We start from the raw sequence: 24202 nt of genomic DNA, 5'->3' as shown, positions 1-24202 counted from the left end.
TTAATACATAATTTCATTTTAAATGCATTCGTATTGTATTGGTCATAAGATAAGGTGCTGTTGTTACTTTTTTCCAATTCTTTTTTCTTTTGTTTTTTGCTTTTATTTTTATTATTGTTTTTGTTGTCATTGTTTATTTTGATATTATAATGAAAAGGATTCATTTGGGCGATTGGTGTTGCAAAGCAATCCAAATATGAAAAACGGTAGTCTTTTTATTCGTATTCAAGAAGCATTTACTCTAGTGAATATAATTTAATTTAATGTCCTTTCAAAGAAAATTAATAATCACTTTTCGGTCAACTTTTCGATAAAAAACAAAAACGCTAAAGGTATTTAGTTCCCATTCTACATCTTCTTACTTTCATATTGTAACGAAGTACTCCTTTAAAAGAAGTTAAGTCATTTTTATTCGTTCTTCATTTAGCCTCCCGCCTTACTTTGAAAAGCAATTTTTGAAAGTTTCAAACCTTATAAAATTATGGAGGATTTGCAAAGACTATGAAGCGTTAATTTAGACACGAAATTTCATTGTTACGAAAAGTGAATTTCTCAGTTCTTGTGGAAAAACCTTTAGGTGAGAAGACATCTATGATTGCCGCATATTTATTACTATAAGAATATAAAAATTCAATCAATAGACTCATGTGTTCAAAGAGATCTTAATAAATTTTCTTTTAATTCGAGCAGAGAGATTTGACGCTTTAGACAGTGCCTTGAGCATTCTTTAGATGCGAGATTTTCTCTACAATTGTGAACACCCTCGTGGTATAATCGCAGCCCTTTTCAACAACAACATCTAATCGGCTCTAATAGAAATGCATGTGAGACCATTATAACGGAACAAATTCACTACTGTTTTATCACAGAAATCAAAAATTAAATATGTTTATCATATTTTCGGACACCAAGAAAATCAATAAAAAAGGCCAGTTTAGCTAAGCAGTTCTAGTATTATTTTGTTTTATAACCTTTGTTTTGAATTCTTGCGTTTTTAAAAACAGATTGGCAATTCATTAGTGTTTCATTCAAAGTATTTTATATCTCAGAAAGGCCGTTTCAATCTATTATTTGCATTGACTTTTCTGATAATATAGAACAGTTGTTCTTCTTATTCTTCTTTTATTACCCATCTATTACTGGATGGAAATGATTACATTTTTGCTTTTTACAATTTCATGGTATTATTATGTAATAAGTTATATTAGTAACTAAATTTTTATGAGATTACCTATGTAGAGGAGAGTCCGGAAAATAGACCTTTCACTTTCTATCTTGCGGAGTGACCAGTGCATAAACACTTGTGGAGATAGACAGACGTTTGAATTATTCTTATCCGACGGTCAATGCTTTGATTCGGACCATTCTACACTCTGCCCTAGCTACGGTCTGTTTGGCCTCATAAATTTCTCTGGGAAGTAAACGAAAAAGTAATTCTAGATGAAGTGGTATAACAGAAGGTGGGTCTAAATAAACAACAAATTATTTAAATTTATTCAATTTTATTTATTTCTTTCTTTAATTTTTTTTCTTCTTTTTTATGTAATTCTTTTTCTTTTTGATTTTCTCTTTGGTTTGAACATTTTTTTTTTTTTTTTTGTAATATTAAATCTTAAATTTTTAAATAACTAATTACAATTAATTATACGATGGACATACATATATATAATTTTCCAATAATTATTTGTTATCGTAACTTAATTAAAACCATTAATTGTATTTTGTAAATAATTTACAAGCGAATAATTTTTATGTCTTTTGTTTTTTATTTAAATACAATTATTTACAATGTTTTTCAGAAAAATGTTTAAGAAGAGAAAACACATAAATGTAATTAAGTTTTAGAAAAAGGTGTTTAATCTTACACATCACAATAGTTTGAAGTACTATGCAGCTTATGGCGATCAAGATAGCGCAACAATTTTTGTTGCATTTTGCATTTTTATGAATGCGAATGGCTAAGATGATGAGCACCAAGAGGATGAAAATAGGGACCGTAAGGCGGATAGGGCATGGTATGCGAATAAAGGAGACTGCTGGCATAGGCACCGGGACCGAAGGAGCCACCAGATGGTGGAGGTGGTATAGTAGGACTATTAACATCCATACCAGGATTTTGCTTTTTCCATTTCGTGCGACGATTTTGAAACCAAATTTTCACCTGAAAACAAGAAGAAGAAGAAGAAGTAGACGAAGAAAATATCATATTAATTAACTTCTTCAGTACAAATTATCTTTCACATAATCGCCAGTGTGTTTATTCTTCTGTTTTACCTGCGTTTCTGTTAGGCTTAAACTCAATGCCAGATTCAATCTTTCACAAACACTCAAATAACGAGTGGTCTTAAATTTATTCTCCAATGACACCAGCTGTTCATATGTAAATGCGGTCCGTGCTCTGCGTGGTTTCGAACCACCACCACCACCGCCACCACCACCCCCGCCGCCGCCGCCGCCGCCGCCTCCACCACTACCTGAACTACCGTTTTGTGATTTACCATCGCCATTACGACTGCCACCCTTTTTCGAATCTGTTTCACTTGCGTGATCATCAATATCACTCATGCCGTCATCACACATGTCATCCTGGTCCATATCGTTCAGGTCTTGGGCTGAAAATTAAATCAAAGAAAATCCAAAAAATGATAAGCATATCACCTTTCTCTTCTTGTACGCAACAAATTACTGTTTGACTGGAAGCAGAACAAGACTAAGCAAAAGACAGGGTTTAGAACGAATGTTGAGTACCTGCTTTCTCAAGCCTATAACAAGGCACACGGATAAGCTTCAATATCAAATTTTAGATCAATATTTTTGCTTTGTCTATTTACCATACACAGATGGCACTTATTTAGTTCTTGTCTTTCTTTCCACTCCTTAGCACCCAGCAGATCCTTACGCTTTTACAACAAGCATTTTAAAAGTAGTTTTGAACAGCTGCTCCGACGGTACTTGTACCAATTAGGAATGTGTAGCTTTGCGGACAGACTCACTCGCAGGTACATAGGTGCATACGTACACAGAGTTTACGAACAACTTTTATTGAATGTTACAAACGAAATGACAAATTTAGTTTGCATTTATCGTTTGTGATAACGGAATATAAATTTGCAATCAATTATAGGAAAAACAACACGTATGTCAAGCACTGCTCTATACCTACAATTCATATGATAAACATTGGTCATCATATTGTTGTTGTTATTGTTTTTTTTTTTTTCTTTTTTTTTATTGAGTATAAAACGTAACTGGGTGGTGGGAGAAAGCAAGGATACCTATATGTAATACCCATGAGGTTTGGATGAACAAAATAAAAAAAAAAAACAAAACCAAATCTGTACGTATTGTGAAATCAATCACTTCAATAGTAGACATATTGATAGTCACTGTGATGTCCACTCATTGTGTTTACCATAAAACACGGAGTCGAGGAAAAAAAGAAAAACAGAAAAATTTCAATCAATTTATACGTGCAATAAAGAAGAATAAAAATACATATATAATTGGAAAACAATTTTTTTTGTGGGGAACTTCACCAAAACTGAAATTTGATTTTTAAAGGGTCGATTGCCCTTCCTTCCTATCGTATGACAATTCATTATAATAATTGATAGTTTAAGTGCCCAGAATAATGGCATTTAGTGAACTAATTAGACAAAGGCAAATCAAACTCAATCGTCTCGAGAGATTTAAAGCCTATTACGGCAAATAAGTAAAACGATAAGTAAGATGAATGAATTACACCATCGCCTTTCCTATGGATTCATTTAAAATTAACACCTGCTCATGAATCTGATATATAATAAGAAATGATCGAAATGTTCTGAGCTTATATTGGACAGAAAAGATGAAAAGAAGAAGAGGTTTGCAAAGGTTTGAAATCGACGTTAAAGATGGCATATTTTATAACTAACGCATTTTTGCCTGCAGTCAGTAGGGGACTCGATTTAGATGTGCATGTCTCTCAGTTCGCCAATTTAAATCCCCATTACGATTTTAAAAGTTTAGCTAGAAAACAGGACTTGAAATGTATTTTGTCATTGTCCCATAATTATTAAGCAAAATGTTTTTTTTGCTTTTCTTAATCTATGGTCTCGAAATTGAAGTCATTTAAGGCAAATAGAAAGATTGTGTTAACATTTGTTAACTGCATTCGAATTAGGTTTATTTTCTTGACCCATAACATTTTCCTCGGTAGAAATATTTCTTAAGCATTTTCTAAATTTTAATAACCGCGTCTGTCCATCTGTCTGTCTGATACTTGTCCACCTAATTCTGTGTTCAACCTAGAAGTCAAGATATTAAATACACTGACATATTTTGATCCAGCGGCATACTCTATTCAAAATGGACTGGACTCGGCTTTTCTTTTTTGGCGACTTCCTTTTGACTTGTAATATCTCTCAATAAAAACCGCCAAAAATTATTTTGGCATTCTCCCTTCCCATCTCGCAAAAAAAAAAAAAAACAAACCTTGATATGGCGATGACGACTAGCTTTTAGTATTTATCTGTGAAAATTGACAAAAGAAAAATGTTTTGACCCATAAATTTACTACATAACAAGTTTGGAGTAAAAAGGTATACCCTTCGAAATTCTCGGTAATGAAGGCTCTCGCGGAAACTAAAGTTTTGCATGAGAAGAAATTATAATTTTTGACGAAAATAAATAAATAATTGCAGCAGCCGAAGTGGTGTATGGAATATAATGATCGGTCTTGCCCAACCATAATGTTTTAACTTCTTTCTAATCCGAATTACTAGCGTTTCTATTAAAACCAAAATGCACTTTTTCATGGCGATTGCGTCTACTATAAGCCTTCGTTTTTCCTTTAAGAATGCCAAGTCAGATTTGAAAGCCTGGTAAATTGGGTCAAGGGTTCGCGTACACTTGTCAGAAATCTTGAGTAAATGACAAGAAGGTATATAAATAAATTTTTTGGTATGTACAACAATGCATAGTATAATCTAATTAGCACAATGCAGACAAATTAACACTGCTAACAACACTGCTAAGCATTAAACAACGTTGCTTCTCACCAAAAAGCGATGTCTCGTCAGCAAACGCAATTCGGATGTTTCCGCGCTTTTGAAAAGATCAAAAGTGTTATCGCTAACACCACTACAGCTGTCCGAAGTTATACGATTTTATATATGATATGATATTTTGAAAAGCTTGGAAATAAAAATTTTTCGTTATACGCAACACCTATTTGTTCATCCCCGATCAATCGTGGTATGGCAATTATGAGCATAATTGAGATATGATTGTTTCGCTGATTTCCAAGCTCTTTTGAGGATAAGTTTAGTTATGACTAAACGTACTTAACAAGGGCCTGCCTAAATAGCTGACTATCCAACAGACACTACTATCTGAAAAGCTAATGAATAACACTTAGCTGGTCTCAGTAATAAATCTCCGCAACTTTTGATCTCTTATGCAAGATTTTTAGTGTTCCGTAACTGCAACAATGTGCAGAAAGAAGGTCTACGAAATGATTCCGATTGGTATCAATATAAAATTTTCGAGTATCAAAATTTTCTACGGGATGACAATGAAATTCATGGACTTGTTTTGTTTTGCGCTTCAATTGTGAGTCCTTCTGCTATAACAGATAAAGGTTACGCACTCTCCAACTAAGAGCCTGGCTTTCCAAAATTTTTATTTAATTTCGCTGATAAGACAAGTCAAAACATGAAAGGCGGGCCATGGCTGCCCATGAAATACTATATGCAATTTCGCTTACTCTTATTCGTATGACGACTTATCGAAAAATGCATTACACGGGAAACAGGCGGAAAGTGACCCGATCCGAACCATTTGCAACAGCGTTGTAACCAATTTCATTTAACAATCTGTGATCGGATCAGAAAGTGATTCGGAATCGATTGATGCAACAAAACGTATTCCTTATTTACATATATATAAACTTAACATAACTTCCAAGGACAAGCGATGTAGGGCATGAAAAAAAGACATGATTTAGTTGTCAATTGGAGCATAAAATGGGTGAAATAATTCTTTTGCGAGTTACCTAACTCCGAATGTAACCGTAAGTCGGTTGTAACTGTATATCGATTGCATCAACAACATTTCGTCAGTCAACCTTCAATTTGTCTTTTTTGAACGAATTTTCAGAATTTAAAAAAAAATTTAAAACGCATTGCTTAGCGATAAAATGTTTCCCTTCGTTTATATATGCATGTAAATGCGCCAGTCGTCTGGTTACTGGTAGCTTTGTAAATAATCAACCAACAAAACAGCCGGCAGCAAATAACGCGCATTAGTGTTATTGTTGCTGGTGAATAAGAGAATTGCAATGAATAACTGTTGTTGGTTTACGAACAGACATCCATTTACGAAAGTAAACTCAAATACATATACATTTTATATACATATATAAATGTTGTTTATTTTACAACCGCCATTATACGCCATACTTGAGCAGGCAAACAAACAGTTAAACCCACACGCAATTATGTGCATATATATATATAGATATGTACGCGCATGTATATATATATATATATGAATGAAAATATATATGAAAGTGTGCAGATAATGGCAGATATACAATTACTGTTCCACTGTTTCTATGTGTTTATAAGAGAGAGAAAAAAAAGGACATTGGTCAACACAACAAGCAGAAGCGAACGTTTAATATTAAATGAAGCATTGATGTTAATTTTCTGATTAATTACCGCAATGTTTATGGTCGGCTATTTGCCGTCCATGTGTTTATATGCCGACGAATGCATTCTATAAACGTTAAGTGGAGTGCAAATGAAATTGCACTGAATTACTCTGAGGCCATATGTATACATACATACATACATACATACATAAATGCATACATTCATATACATCCATGCATGCATATATATAATAGGCAGATTATTTGCCTACCTATTTAGGGGCTGGAAAATGGATGTATGTATAGGTATATACGTATATATATGCACATATAAATACATTAACTTAACATATATATATAGAGACGTATGAAATACAAACACGAAATGCTAATTGCAAAGTAAATGAAATAAACTGAGTGCATAGTAAAAAGGGTCAGTAAAGGAAAATGAATTGTTACCTGATTAGGCTGCTTAACCGAAAATTACCATATAAATAACCTAAAAGTAGGCAATAATTTTGCGAATGCAATCTTCGCCTAAAGTAATTCTTACATTCTTACGTCTTTTCATAGCAAATCTAAACGTAGTCTCGATTGTAGTAAATTGGGGTCTCATTTGATTTCTACACCTTGTTTTTATGGTTTCGCTATCAATCCTTGCTAAGCGTTAGCTGGTTGAAAAGGGTTGACTTTTTTTTCTCCTATAATTATTTACTTTCATTTTGATTTCTTCTTTTAATGTCAAAATCTGTAGCTGTACGCGATTTGATAGCAATTTATTTTGCTTTAATGGATTACAATAAAAGTTTACCCCTTTTGTAAGCTATACTGTTGTCTTCATTGTTGTTGGTGTTCTTGTCCTTGTTGCCGGCAAATTTGTCATTTTAATGCTTGAGTGCTTTTTAACGCTATTTAAATTCTTCATGTTGTATTACACATACACAAGCATGAAAAAGGTAAAAGTAGAAAAAACCAAGCTTTTCAAAGGGTTCAGCAACAACTTAATATTTAAGACTTCCTTCTACTATTTTTATGCTAAGAGTTTAAGAATACGAACAAGTGCTTAGAGGGTTTTCTAAATTGTTTTGTCATGTTAGTTAATTTGTTAACAAGCAAAGTTTTTTGTGCTATTTCAAGGAAATGAAAGTAATTTTTGAAGTAAAATAATGAAAGTAACAACAAAAATGAAGCGTTTTAAGCTTAAAGAGATTTTAATGACAATTAAAAGTTTTTGCATCATTTTTCCAAAAGAATGAAAGGATTATTGCTGTACTGAAGGTTGAGGCGACATGTGCTTGTGTCGCATACAAACTTGTATCAAAAACCTAGTGCATATGTATGCAACAATGAATTTCATTTAGAAATATCGATTTCTTACTCGTTCACTTGATTGACCGTGCGCTTGTTTCTCTAAAGTTCCATTCGTCTGTCCACCCAAGAGCCCATCAGACTACCTATCCATTTCTCTATTTCTCAGTTCAGTTGGCTGCGGTATGTCGGCTTGTCGCGTCATTTATTTGTTGTATAGCTGTGTGTTCCGTCGCCATGACTTCTAACATGTCCTTATATCTAAGTCCGTACCGCCGTCTATTTTTACCACTGTTAACCACTCTAGGGAGTCACTCTTGGCTTACCATTATGAAGCGTTAAATTTGTTCTAAAATATCAAGATTAGCTTAGTTCAAGTGTAGCTTAGTTCTGAAGGTCTTTACATTTTAAATATCTAAGAACTATTTGGGGACCCAACCCCAAGTTTTTAAAGAGAGACAATTTTTTTGAAACTTTGCAATTTTGTAGATGAATACACTAAAAATAGTTTTTGTGCGGTCTTTTTTTGTGCATGAGTGTAGCTATAAAATATAGTTTTCACAACATAGCTATATGTGTAAAACTGACTTTTAAAGAGTCTTAATGTTGTTCGCAAAACTACAATTTTTCGATAATTTTCACAAATGAGAAATGTGAGATTCGACTTTTGAGATGGGGCAACACACTAAGCACCTCGATTGTAGTATAACTCAAAACTATTGCATAATTTCAACTTTTACTGCGTTTCAGCTCCAACTTGTAAAAAAAATATTAATTACTGCGAAGCTCCAATTTCTAAGCAGTTTCAAATTTTGAAGAGCGCTGCCTTTTAAAAATGTTCTATATGTAGAGAGCACCAGTTTGATAGTCCAACAACTCCGAGTTATGGCGATCTGCAATTTCCTAAAAACACTGATATTTGTAAAGCTTCTCATTTCCGCTTCCAAGGAAGTTTCACTTCTTCGGCTTTCGAAGACAATCTGCTTTTGATGAGTACCTATTACCGAAAAACTTGAGAACTCCAATTAAGGCATATTCCTGAAAGCTCCGGCATTTTTTGGTATAATGACTTTCAAAAATTACTAATATTTACATGTCCCTAACTTCGAAAAGCCTCGGAGTCTTTGTAAAGCCTCCTCTTGTGCACAATCCCTAAAATTTCGAACCATTCCTAAAATTTTGCACAAAAGCCGAAATTTTTATTTTTTGTCTCTTGCTCCGTCCTTAGTAACTCCTACCACTTCAACGTAACACCTCCTTGTGCAGAAATGAGTCTGTGTTAATTCATTAAGCTAGACCGCTATAATTATTTCATTTGAAGCGAAAAAACAGGCAATAAATTTTCGAACCACAATTAATTTGAAGTTGTGGTTTGAAAACGTACCCAAATTGAACTGATTATCAATTTGCACCTTATCACAGTGACCGCAAAGACCAACACGACAACCAGGATCCAAATGTTTTCATTGATTGACATAGAATGGAGTTGAATTAAGTCAGTACGATATCAGCCAGACATCGATATATTTGTATTCATTTGGTATCCGTGACAATTGGATATTTTCATTTAATCATTTGCATACGTGTATCTTCCTTTTATGACCATTTATATTGGCAATGTAATGTTGTTGTTGTTGTTGTTATTGTTGTTGTTGTTGGTGTTGTTTTAGCCTTTTATTACACTTTTTTATATAAACGACAACCTTGACCATTATATATACGTAAGTATATATGTATATGTGTACTTATATGACGCTGGAGGGTATTGAAATTGTGTCTGGTCGGATTTCTCTTTCTCTACAATCGTTAGCATCCTGGCTGCTATATATATATTGGCGGTAGCGATTGCTTGGTGGTGAAACAAACCACAATTGACAAGTAGAATTGATTTTTAGACTATATAAATGCATGAGTGAATAAATTAACTTATACGTATGTAAAATGATTCAAATCGAATTTTTATAGGCAAAGACACTACAGGTGTAAAAAGTGTCATTGTGAAAGGGTTTGTTAAAAATAAATTAAAAATAATTCTGAAAATAAATTGAGTTTTATCAATAATGTAACCTGGTGCTTCACGATTTATTTAAAAATATTATCACCAGTGCTTTGAACTGAGAGATAAAGTCTCGCTTGCGAAAATTCGTAGTAAAATTCGATTAAAAAAAATTCTTTTTTGTATAACTTGCATAAATTGCAAATTACTAATAAAAAGCAAGAAAATTTTATATTCGGTGCGTGCCGAATTTCGCATACTCATCCCTATGCTTCTCGCATTCTACTCTTCAAGTTCTTTTATTTGATACCCATATCGCTGGTATTATTAACAAAAAATTATTCGCTGTGTCTACCATATTCATTTTAAATTGCATCCATTTTTAGGCAGATTATATATCTTCATGTGAAGAGCGTACAAAATAGTTTTAAGCATTCTCTTTCGTTTGCCTTATGATAAACAAGCAGAAAACCTCCAAAAAGTGAAAAAAGAAATTCAATTTAATTATCCGTAACTTTGTGTGGGCAAGGCCGATTAGTTCCATTTTTGCACCTAAAGAGTAGGTAAAGTAAATGTGGAAAATTTCAGCCTTCTAACTGAAACAATTTCTAAGTAATGAAAAAAATCCAAAAATTTTTGGTGGAAAAAAACAGAGCTGCATTCAGTTTACGCTCCACTGTGCGCCTCTGCTCTGACCCCCATTTGCCCCATTTTCAATACCAACCTGCGCGCAGAAACTTGCAATCTTGCCATGCTTCTATGAAACTTGAAGTCAATACCATAACTGTTGCGACCAGGATAGTTGCCGACAACACACACCACACACACAGACACACAGATGGACAGACATGACTAAATTAATTCAGAATTTCACGCCGATTAAGAATATAATATATACTTGGAGTGTCTCTGAAGCTTCCTTTTGGGCGTTATATACATTACGAAAGAAAACAAAATGAGTATACCCACCATCTTAGAGTCCTGTAGTTTAAAAATATATATATTTTTTTTTTTTCGTTTTCTTCTTGTTAGGAAAGTGTTAAACGCGTTTGCATTATGTCTTAGTTTGTGTATATTTGAGAGGTCTAACAATTTAAAAGACTGCAAATAGACAAAGATTTCCAATATCAAATAAAAGTAGAGAGAGGATAGATGAAAAGCTTCGATGCATCCCTCATATAACCCAAAGCCTTGCCCATTCCGATCATCCTTTGTTATGCTCCCGTCATAATTCTCTCGGTAGCGCTCAGTTGGCTTCGAAAAAGAACTGTGAAAATCGGTTTTTTCGGTTTTTCGTTCGTAAACTCCGAAGTTTCGGCAATAAAGTTTTAATGGTTCTTATCACAAAACAAGGAAAAACGCTACAGCGGGTCCCGGCCCTCCATTGAGTACCCTACACTACCAAACAGGTAGTCACGTAAGCACTTTCAATATGAAGTGCTAACTTGGAGATGGTTAAAAAAGTGGTCCGATTGGAACGATGTTCAGCGGGATTCGTCCTTGGATGTGTTTCATCAAAATATATAAAAAATTGCGGACTGTCGGGTGACCGTAAAAATGCATGCGGCAGAGGGACAGATGCCGATTCGGAAAATGGTTCCGGAGAATGGTTTCGGAGAATGGTTCCGAATTGATTGGTATAATCAAAGGTGGATGGTTGGCGTTACATACTTACAAAGATTCTCACTATAATCTGTACCAAAAATGATGTAAGACATAATGGGGAACGGTTATAACTGAATTTGGCATATATTTGATCTGATAAGGTTTATTTAAGATTTTTAGAAATTATGCTTGAAGTTTTATGAAAGTTCCTCCCAACGCTTACCTAATAATTATAGGCAGACGGACAGCCAAATTTACTACCTATGTTCATTTAGGTTTGTTTATAAAGTCATTTAAAAGTTTTTGTTCTTTTGCATCTTCAATGATTTTCTTACATCCGACGCTGAAGGATAGGATATATTCATTTCGTCAAAGCTTTTGTAACCCTTAGAAGGGAACAACAGAGACCCTCCTAAACATGTATGCCCGATCAGTGTCAAATTCTAAATCGATCTAGGCATGTCTGCCCGTCCGCGTGTTCACCTGCTCAATGTTTGTGGCAAACATCTCCTTGGCCTCAAAAATTAAAATCTCGCCTTCAAATTTTGCGGAAATATTGAAAAACCCTGCAAGCATTCTTGGTTTTGAAAATAGATCAAATCGGTTAAAGGACACAGTACAACGTGAAGTTGCACAGCGTCTCAACCTCAATCTCATTATTTATAAACTACTACAGACATATTCTCCGACAATATTCTCCGCCCTTATGCTTCAGGTATATAATGGAAAGTACATATTGCACGTACTGTACAAAAATGGTAACAAATCTGGCATGGTAAACGATTCATTCATATGTATGTTATAAACTACGCAAATTACATTTTTAAAGTTTCTTTTTTTAAGAGTTCGTTGGTGTATATGAAAGATTCGGCGTAAACCAAATAAAATTTTCTGACTTGTTTACTTTTTTATCCTTTTTTTCCTCAAAATTTCTATATTTTGTTTCACTAACGAAACTTCCTAGTAATCCATAAATAATGTATAGAGCACGCAGCGAAGAAGACGGGAAAGAAATTCATCTAAAATGTATGAACCGAATGAGTATCAAAGAACAACAGTTGTGCACTGCTATCAAAATTGTATGACAACAATGTTGGGGGTTGTTTGCCAAACGATAGAGTAAAAATATATTTTCTATGTTTTCTTTATGGAATATGGGAGTGGAAAGGAGTTATAAAAACTCTCTCTCATACAATCGGCAACAATAACAACCAGTTTGTCAATAACAACAAACAAGACAAGGGAGCGTATTTAACAAAATGGTGACTTAAATGCTAGTACATTTTCATATCGCACGCGTAATTAAAATAAAAAAAGCAAAGTTTGCCAAAAACGAAAAAGATATTCGATAGCAACATAGAAGGAAGCAATATAAACCAAGCGTCTAAATCATGAATTGTAGCACATATATAAAATTTGATATAGTAAAAGAACCTCTATGGAATCATACATATCTTGCGTTTATGCTCTCTACAGATGTTTATCGTTGTACGTTTCTCTAACGCTATAATGTCAGAAAGGGTTAATTGTAACCTTGAGTTTTTTATCAACTTTCTAAATTTGCCTTAAGTAAAAGGCGAAGAGAATAGGTTTTTATCCCGTTGGAATTCATAATTTTAAGTAATCTATTCGCGAAGTTTTGATAGAAAAAATGCAAGCCTTCCACATAGGTCTCTGCATGTACATTTTATTACCACTTCGGCAAAGGCAGCCCCTTTCTTAACGCGCTACTAATTATGCATTGTTCAAAAATTGAGTTTGGAAATTTGAATTTTACTATTAACAAGTACGGACACCATTCGTGCCGTCATTAAATACCCGCTGTTAAAGATCCTACACTATCCTACATTGACAAAGTAATAAACGCACGGAAAACGAGACTGGGGCGGACGCTTGGGCAAAAAAATAGATGTGCAGGTCGACTGGATAGGCGGACAATACGCAAATGCGATACGACAATTAAGTCCTCTTAACTTGTGCTTAAGTTAAACTCTTCAGTTGTGGTAAAATTGATGTTCAAACATGTTCTTGTCTGTGATGTGGGGCAAATTAAACTAGTGCACCATATACGCAGAGGGTAACGGGACGATCGATATTCAGAGTTTTCCAGCGAGGGCCACCGAACTTTGTTTTGTCCTATAAGTGAATTTTTTCGTCAACTCTCCTGCACGTTAGTTAGTTTTAAAGGAATCACATGCTATATATGTATGCCCACTATTTGTTAGACGCAAAGACACTTCGCTCCTGAACACAGTTTGTAAAATGTAACTCTTCACCAGAATTCCCTAGAAGGGATAATTAATCTCAATCCTCCTATATATGTTAAAAATTCCAGCACTTTGCCTATAAGAGCAATCACGATAAACTTATCGTGGAACTCGATCAAATGAATTGAACATGAACGAGCATGCTTTTCCAAGATTAAATGGTAAACATGGATGAGAAGAAACGGAAAAAGGAACTGGAATAAGTATTCTGGTTGAACCTGAAAAAAAGGCCAAAAATAGGTGGCAACATTCATGAAAAGCACGCAATTTCCTCCATAATCCACTAGTGGGGACTTATTCCCAGTAATCAGTATTAACTGTGGCGAACGAAGTTTTTCTAAATACGCGAATAATTGCATTCTTCTACTATGATCGCAGGATTTTGATTACGATAGCGCCGTCGTTAACTTTTCAAAAAGTTTACAGCCGCTGGTGAGGGATAAAGTGAATCGAAAGAAAACTTAAAGCTAGAGAGAGGTAATCAAATCATTCAAACTGATGTGCAACGGAACTAACCTTAAGATTTTAATAAAAAAATAAAGTTTTATGCCAAGTGTCAAAATCTTTTTCGATTCTTTCATTAAATTGCAATAATCGTCGCATAACGCTTGAGAATATCAAACAGATTCTCTCTCGCAGCTCTTATTACCCGATTTGCATTAACGCTGACTGATTGCAGGTGCACTGGCATACGTTAATGCTACTGTTTGTGTTAATAAAACATAATTAACTTTATCAATGGCCGGTCCAAGTAAACACGCATGTAAACACATATACAAGCGTACAAAATTTCGCACATGCTTGCGTACACAGGAATGTACACGAATTTTAATGTAAGAGTCCTGGCATGCACACAAAAACACACGAACACACACACGCACACACATACTGAAATATATGCACATACAGCTTTCTCAGCTTGGTGTGTGCGCCATATTGAACTTTTCTAAAGCAGTTTTACGATCATTTACCGCCGGACTTGGTGTGAAATAGCCAACAACATAGCGAAGAGACGTTTACACAGAACGTATGCACGCATGCATACGTGCTTGCATGCATGCATGCATGCATACATACAATATACACGTAGACACGCTGTGGCATAGATACCAGTGGGAGTTTAATTGTGATAATGATTTTAATGGTGAATTATAGGGGAGGACAAAATTTTCACAAACATAAACACTGTGATATAATGCTTTACCTCGCTATCATCATTTCATCATTTCGAGTTAATCAGTATAAATGTGTCTGTGTGTTATACATCAATTTCTTCTTTAAAACCCTTTTTCGATTATACTTCACTTTACTATTTGTAAGTACTTCAGTGTGTACAGCCATTAATTAGCAACCTTGTTAATTACCTTGGATTTATGTGGAGCTCTTCATACATTCATACATCCATACAACCATACGCCCATATATATGTGTGCGCAGTTATATTTAACTGCACTATATCCGATACGTACATAAATTAGTTTTCAAATTTGAATGGAGAACTTTAACTGCACTTTAGCTTGGTGGCAACGGTAGCAATGATGACGAGAATGATGCCGGTGGTGATGGTAGTTATCGTTATGATGTGATGTGTGTTATAATCACAGCCATTTTCCTTTGTATGTGTATTTTCTTCTTTTTTTTTCTTTTTTTTTTTTCTTACTTTGATAATGTTTTCTTATTTGACGCATGCGCAGTGATTTTTACGCCTTAATGGCGTTAAAACGATAAATTACGTTTTATTGTGTTTTTAAGGTGTTAAGTGCTTATGTGATGTGTCCCCAAATTAGCAAAAACGAGCAAAAGGTAAAATCCTTTGTTCTGCATTTCAGTTATTTTACTGTTTATGCGTTGCTCTGATACCATCATCATTATGATGATATCGGAATTTCGTGATGAGACTGTTTACACACGTATTATGTCAGATGAACAATAGACGTGAGTTTATATGAATTTGTACAGTTGGGATTGTTGTTGTTATTTTACGATAATTACTTCTTCCGCTTTTGATTAAGGCTAGCAAGACTTAATAAATAAATAATTGTCGCTAAAGCCGCTATCCAATCAAGTTGGCCAAGTGCTTTAATTATGTATGAAACGCTGCCAACAGCGTTTCAATTAAAATTTTCTTCAAGTTGATTCGATTAGCGCGAGAAAAATGCCTCCTATAAAGTTATTCTACCTTTAAAAAGGAACCTCTTGCAAAATCACTTACTTGATGCTAGGTGCCTCGAATTCTAGTGGGGTCTTGCGACGCATTATCATGATGCGTATAAAATGCCTTTGTAGAATAAATAGAAGGATCGATTTGATTTTCTATGTTAACATTGTTACTCTCTTGCCGATTAAACTTATATTATATATCTTAAAGTAGATAATTAAAATGCGTACAGCGTTCGAAATGTAGCGTACGGACATACATATATAAACACGAATTAACCAAATCATATATCATAAATATACCCGTGCGAAAGAGTATATCAATCAAGTAACATCAATAATAAGTAAACCTATGCACTTGACGAGGTCTAACGTGATCAGCCTATTTTTGAGACGCGTATGTGACAATATATGCACGTTAAACTTTTTTCTCTAAAGTCAGTCGGTGCAGAAGCAAATGTGAACTGCTATGACTGAATAAAATGGCTTAATGCAACGAGCGAAGCTAACGTAGGCGAAGTACGATAAGCAATTGTGTGAATCCTAAAGGGACGTTCTTTGTTATGGGAAGTTTTTCTAAGCGCTACAAAGTACACTAGATTAATTGCGAAATTGAATCATAGCAGAGTATATAAATAACGAAAGGTAAAATAACATAAATTGGTTTGCAGGGTTCCCTGTGGGAAAAGTTTGCACTAAGCTGCTCAGCTTTCGCGCACGCGATTAAACTACATAATAGCTTTTAACCTATGCTGAAATTGGGAATATTTTCAACTTGGATCTACTTCGAACGAACGCCATCTATAGATCCGAAAGTCAGCTTTTGAATGGTGGTTGATTGGGAAGCCTTCAACTAAAATGTACACATATTACTGAATACATACTAATGCCCACTTCGTCCCGAAAAATTCAAAAAATGTCGTATCTTTTGACATGTTAAATTTCCGCTTGTAGCGCAATATTTATAAGAATTTGAAGAGGAGGGTCCCTCCTTCATTATACCGATCGATTGAGAAAGTGATTTTGAAGTTTGTGTGCCCGTCTGATTCTTTATTTTCTTGTTTTCAACGTAAAGACCGCAATTTTTGAGATTTTTTCACTGGTGTATTTCGGCTCAAGCATAAGCGCTATTAAAACTGTTCCGAATCGGACCGCTTTTACCTTATTTTCAAAAATCGTGATACCAATAGTTGTAGAATATTGGAGAATGCCTCATAAACTATTTTTAGGCGTTTTTCTTCTAAACTATTACATATAATAAAAGATCAATATAACAAATTCAGCATACTTCCTTCAATAATCTCATCCTTTCGACCATTTCCCACATAATACATCATATTCAAAACTTATCTTGAATTCGTTCAACTTATAACTCATATGATCTTAATTAATTAGAGACTGACTTGACACTACATATATATAGGTTTATTTGACTGTGCGCAGATATATATTTTTTTATAACGTAGAATAGCCGTGGGCACCAAAATATGATTATGCGGTAATTTATTATACTAAAATATTTTATCATATTGTAATCTAGTTTGCATTGCCAATGCGTATTTGTTATCCTGTTTGAAAAGTATGTTTGTATGGTAAAGAAGTTCAAGATTCGAAGGTAAAGACTGATCTCACAAAAGTTACTAAGTTCAAGATCAAAAATATGCCCCAATCGATTGGCGATTACGTCATTAAGTTCAAGTAAGACGAAGTCGTTTAAAAATAATAATAATCGATGAAATGGTCGGTCTTTAGCCGAAAAATATTCCTTAAGGCAGTTGACATCTTCAACTCGTTCGGATCGGTCGTGTTTGGGAAAGTGTTTAGAGTAAATTTATTTATGTAAAGATATTTCTTAAAAGCGAAAGAATTATTTGCCTATGTTAAATTATTAAAATCTTAAATATGCATGGGATTTAGAAACACTATCAGTTGTCTTATAATATTTTTTGTCATATGCTGCATAGCAAAAGCCATTGATGTCGCGCGATTAGCTAATTAACGTGCGCAACGAGGAGACGCAAAAATTGCCGAACAACTTCACGCAAAATAATATAAATAAAAATCTGTTAACACTAAACACAACAACAGTGCGTTTTATACAACTTGGTGTCATAAGAAAAAGACAGAAATTTAACTAAAGTTGGAAGTGTATTGTGTACGTCGTACAATAAACTTTGTTAATTTGCTTAAATATTTTACGGAAGTCAGGCGGCGGGTATTCTTCCAACTCCGGTTCGGTTCGATTCATGGTAAATAATTTATTTTCAAGACTAATTTTTATGGTGACTTCTGCAACACCTTTTGCAACAAATATGCGAGTTAAGTTATTATACACATATGTGTTTGCTTGCTATCAAGATAGGATGAGAACGAGAATACTTTTGTTCAGTTAGTCGAACAGCAACAGAGTTTGGTTTTAATGCAGGATTAAATTACTCGATGGTTACTTGAGCAACAAGGCCCAGGTGATGCTTCGACCTATGAAGGAACTTTCCTTTGCGGATTTTCTCAACTCGATTGTTTAATGGCAAGCACGAATTTGACCTGTCGCTTGAAATTGTGTGCTTCCGATCAATTATTGCAAAATATAAAAAAAGTTTAAGTTTCAAGACTTTTTTACACGATATAGAATATTTTGATGTCAAGTTATTTAGAAAAGTTTAATCCTATTGTCGAATAACCGATGTTGAGCAACCATGAGCTTGCATCACCCGCCAAACTATATAGCAATCGATTGGTTTATCAAACGTATTCCGGGACTTCTAAAACTATATTGGGAACTTCTTCGGCTAATCTTTCCTTAACATTATTGCTTTTTATAGGAACGTAAACACTCTCAGTTATATATTTCTTTTCTAAGTAAATTTTAACGCAATCGTTTAATCATCGGACCTAACATACATTTATAAAAAATTCATTTTCAAAATTCAATCATAACTTTCCATTATATGCATATCCATATATGTGTGTGCACGTTCACCCAAACTCTACCTCTCTCTACTTTTGAATGCTAAATGAAAGCTTAAAAATGGATACGAAATTGTTGTTGAATTTGTTTTCTTTTTTAGAGCGAACAACAAACAAATCGAATAGAAGAAAATAAATCAAAAGAGAACATATATGAGGATAGATAGGTAGATAGATAGATAGATAGATAGATAGATATATTGAGTTCGATCACAATCTGTCATATAAACTGGTTTTACGCCGTATGAAAGCATAGAACAATTGCATATATATACATCTTGTCTCTCACCTACACATTTTTATATATGGAAATTCACTTATTCATATGGCCACCACGCAATAGAAAAAAAGTAAGCAAATCTTTATTTGGAAATGATAACAAAACCACTTGTCATCTCTATTTGAAGTTCGTCCCATTTTCCTGTCGCCTATCTTCCACTGAACATGCAAAACAGTAACAGAAACGGATACATCACGAAAGTGTAGGAAATGTATACAGATACAAAACTTTAAATATTTCTCAGGCCCAGACTGGGAGTGAAAGGCTTTTCGCCAACGTGTTAAACACTTTTTATACTATTTCCTCCTCAATCATAAGCATCGTCATCATCATCATCATCATCTTCATCACCATCATCAAGTGTGTTGGTGATGGTGATGGTGATATACGCTGGTGCAGGCGTACAGCAGTTGTTAGTGGTTTTGCTAGAAATTTTGATTTGAATTTTGTTTTTCTTATATATTTAATGCTATTGTGTAGTTGTGTAGTGAGTTTTTATTCTATTTACTGTAAAATCCAAAACGAAATTTACAGGTTCAGTATTTTTCTCTATCATTCAAACAAACAAAATACATACAGCTATGTATGCATTTATGGGCGTGACGTACATATATATATATATATATATATATATATATATACAGAATTGTTGCTTAGAATATTGATGTAGCAATTAAAACGTGTTCAGATTGGTAGCCGTACATGCACAAGTGTCTGAGGTTTTGAATTTATTTGTATAAATGATTGATTTGTGAAAAAGTTACCCCATCTCCCTTCCACCCTTCGACCCCTATCCCTCTCCTATTCCGATTCGTTTCAATAGCAGCAAGTCGATATACAAATACTTTTAAACAAGAGTAGAAAGGATTAAGCTACCTACACTTCAGACTGCCTTTTACGCTTGCGAATAATTCCTATATGGGTTTAATTAAAGTTGAAAAAAAAAAAACAATACATAGACATAAACGCTCGTAGTTATATTTCGCAAATATTTTATGCAATTTTCAAATTTTCCTTTTTAGAAATGTTGCTTTTTTTTCTCTTCCTTACACTTACCCGACATATCCTCACTATGATCATCATCATGCATATCATCATCACGTTCATAATTATTGCTGCTACCGCAGCTCCATTGTCGTTGACTGCTATAAGAGAGTGTTTCATGCGTTTTCCCAGTAAATTTATTCGGATCCAGTATATTCTCAACTGAAAATGCTAAACGTTTTGCTGACTCTTTGTCACTAGTTGTGGTTGCTGATGAAGTGGGCGACGCATTCGCACAGGTTGTCGCCGAATCGGGAACAGAACGCGTTAAGTCAACTGGACAAACCTGCAAAAAAAAAAGATATCACAATTTTTTGAAAAAATTTTGGTTCACTTGACAATTAAATGCATTTGAAAGGAGTCAGCAAAACGACTTACAGTCGCTGAAAGAAAAATTTTTATTTTTACTTTGCAATACTTCGGATATCCTTACGTTTTTTTTTTTTTTTTGCTTCTACTTTGACCAGTGCGATCAAGGATCATGTTACCATATCCGTCCATCGGTCTGTCCGTTGAAAATGTTGATTTCACAAAAGTTAAGATGTGGAGATAAAAATTATGTTAGATTTACATTCTAGCAGCGATGCCACAATATGTGTTCAAAAATAATATGATTGGCTTAAGGAAGTGTTTGTAGAAGAAAATATTGACACAACCTGAGAATCTGAGTTTTTATCAAAATTCGACGACTTGCAAGGATTGGAAGACCCTAGCTTGGACGCTAGGGTCTTCAAATTCAACTCTATATCTCTTGAAACTCGACTCCTGAGCTCATTTGCAGTTTGGCATTTTTCTCCTGCTTGTTTAAGTTACGTGGCTTTCTTAAAAGGGCCAATCATGTAGTCTTGCAACCTCCATAAGAAAAATAGAAACATGAATGCAACATAGGTTTAATTATTTTGCTGCAAAGTACTTACACTCAGTATTAACTATAAATTCGAGAGACCTTGTTATTAATATTAACTGTGAGCACTCGTGACCTAATATGAACTGCTTGCCAAGAGAAGTTGCGAGTAAATTCGGCATTAACTACTCCTTTTTATCCTGACAAGTTTGAATTGAAATTTTTAGACTATTTTGCTTTTCTAGTTGACGGAAGCAGGTAGATTGGTAGATAGATTGACAGAGAGGGACAGATAGGTGGATTGATTGAGCAGAAAGGGACAGACGAGCACACAGATAGAATGAGATAGAGAGGGAGAGAGAATGGTATGAGAAAAAAAAGAGACGGAAACGGAAGATATCTCTCCCAAACGCGTCCAATATTTTGGAGATTTTGGAAGCAATTCATTCTTACATATGCCGAAAAGTAGTTGAACAACCATCAAGACCTTGCAAGGCGTATGATGTTTTGGTACTGGCACCTATGCTCAGTATTCGCTGAGATGTTGTGCTCAAACTTACTGGCTAGCAATGCAACCGTGTTGTGCAACAGTAAAATATGTTCACTTATCTTCCTAACCTACCTACCAACAACTGTAGCAAACACAAACAATAATCAAACATCAATCGTTACTCTAAAAATTCAGGACAAAAATGCATTTATACGATCAACAGACATTCCCACAAGTAATACAAGCTTTGGTGATTTCGATAAACTGAGTTAAAAAAATCCAGTCCGGCAAGCATTCTTTACATAAGTTCAAACACAGACACTTCCTTAATAGCTAGAAGAGGAAAAGCTTGGAAAAAAACATCGTCAACTCAAACATAATCCTATCGATAACATAAAAGAACTCATATGAAAGGGCATTAAATACAATTATACACTTATACTACCAAAAGGATTAACTCAGTCTTATAATTTCGTATATTTTATTATTTATCGGAGAATTTTCCCTTAAGACGAGAAGACTTAATTTTGTTATTTACTTCATTCATATTAGCTCAAGTGAAATTATGAAATTTCGAATGGAAAATAAAGTCTCTTCTCTTAAGATGCATGAAAACATTCAACATATCTTACTTACCGTTGGAGTGCCTTGCGATTCGTCGTGACTATCCTCATCATTGCCATCCACATTTAATTCTTCACTGGTGTCACTTCGCGCATAATTAGCGGCAGCTATTTGACGCGAAGTGGCTGCTGCTGCTGCTGCCGCTGCCGCCAAGCCACCCAACTGTATTCGAAAGCCGTAATCGCTTAAATCAGGACGCACCGATGAATTGGTTAAAGCAACAGCTGATGAGCGTGCTACTGCCGCTTGAGCTTGTGCAACTAGCTTAAATTTTTCCAAATTCATATCAGGTTGATGATGATGATGATGTTGGTGCGGATGTTGTTGAGATTGATGATGGATTTGCGTGGAGGGTAGCGATGTAATTGATGAAGAAGTCGACGATGAAGGGCTTAAAGTGTAATGGGAACCTGTGGTATTCGCCGTCTGAGTTTGTGTGGAAGATGGCAATGCGGCACTGGCTAGAGCCTGTGAATTTAACAATAATGCCGAGGGTTGTAATGTATTTGTTGCCGACAATTGCTGTTGTAAAACCAAAGGATTAGTCTGACTTAGTGTTAATTGCTGCAGCTGTTGTTGCTGTTGCTGCTGCTGTTGTTGTTGTTGTTGTTGTTGCTGTTGTGGATGCGATGATTGTTCGGAATGTTGTTGTTGATGCTGAGGATTAGTTGCGGACATTTGTGTTAAGATGGGTGATGAAGGCGGCGAAAGTGGCGATGTAGTCGGTGATGGATGTGTTATTGTGGCGGAATTATTAACCGTTGATGGCTGTTGTGACATCGTATTACTGCTTGTTGTGGGTAAAGATCCTCTTATATGGAATGCAGCCGCCGGTAAATGCTGATGAAATGCTGCTACATGCTGATGAGCATGATGCTGAGCAGCTGCAGCGGCTAAGAATTGAGGGTTTTGTAAGAGATGTGGATGTTGCTGCAACAGAACAGCATGCGGATGTTGTAACGGCTCCGGCCGAGCCAAAGGTCGTGCTGTAGTCAGTTCCAATAATTTCCGTGATTGAGGAAATATTTGAGAGTTTAGTGGCGGGGTTTGTGATCTCCGACATAAGCCGCTGTTACCGTTCAGATTTGATTGTGTTTCAGAATCTTCCGTCGCAGGACTAAGACGTTGAGCGTCAGTTAATTGCTTAAGCCTTTCCATAGAATATCGAAAGCTATCCTCGTTACTTTTGACAGACACACTAGCACTATTTAGGGCTGTATTGTGATTGCTGTTGATGTTGGGTGTTTGTTGGGTAATGATAAATTTAGGAATTTTCGTTGTCGGCGAGTTTATGCTCACTTGTGTGGCGGCATTGTCTGACGTTGCGGATTTAGACACTTCTGGTGAAGTGTTTGATTTTGGCGAGTCGGGATTCGAATTTGGACTCATTTGACCGTCGGCTAACGTTGGCGTGCCATTAGCACTTTTTGTAGGTGACTGTAACATCACCATCTTTTGAATAGTTATTGAAACACTTTTAATTATTTATTTTTAAATTTTTTTAATTTTTTTGTTTGTTTTTTTTTTACAATTTTTATATTTTCGTATATTTATTTAATCAAGTAATTTTTAAAAATTTTTATCTTTACACTCTTACGCTCGTAACTCTCATTGAGTTTTATTTATTTATTTATTTATTTATTTATTTTTTTTGCTTTTCTTTTTAGGTAATATTCAAAACATTGCGCTAATAAATGTTTGAAGAGTCTTTCTCAACGATAGAAGAATGCGCGTTTAATCTTTGCCAAAGTACTTGTCACTTTGAAGTCAACCAATTGACTGTTGGTGATTTCACATCCGCTGGGCTTTGTTGCCGCTTAATCCTACATCTGTTTTTCAATACAATTTTGTGTTTCCCGTATAAGCAGCGCAAAGGGTGAGTGAGTAAAAATTTATTTTCCCCCATTAAACACTGCCAGCTATAGACAAATTCGAAAAAATCTGATTGTGTTTCATGAAAGCAATGGGAAAGCAAATGCTCAGCAT

At 34.8% G+C, this 24202-nt stretch overlaps 1 protein-coding gene across 1 annotated transcript; it reads right to left on the bottom strand.

The window, feature by feature from the left end:
* Positions 1 to 1839: 1839 nt before the first annotated feature.
* Positions 1840 to 23994, bottom strand: LOC119640161 (homeobox protein slou). The gene is made up of 4 exons (XM_038038016.1): positions 22229 to 23994; positions 20271 to 20544; positions 2275 to 2612; positions 1840 to 2161 (listed from the first exon to the last, which is right to left on the bottom strand). The coding sequence occupies exons 1-4, from the start codon at positions 23666 to 23668 to the stop codon at positions 1943 to 1945; spliced, it is 2271 nt and encodes a 756-aa protein (XP_037893944.1). The 5' UTR covers positions 23669 to 23994; the 3' UTR covers positions 1840 to 1942.
* Between the last annotated feature and the right edge of the window lie 208 nt (positions 23995 to 24202).

Source organism: Glossina fuscipes, unplaced genomic scaffold (assembly GCF_014805625.2).
Source record: "Glossina fuscipes isolate IAEA_lab_2018 unplaced genomic scaffold, Yale_Gfus_2 115, whole genome shotgun sequence".
NCBI lineage: Eukaryota > Metazoa > Arthropoda > Insecta > Diptera > Glossinidae > Glossina > Glossina fuscipes.
Note: the sequence above shows the minus strand (reverse complement) of the source record. Positions and strands in the feature narration are given on the sequence as shown.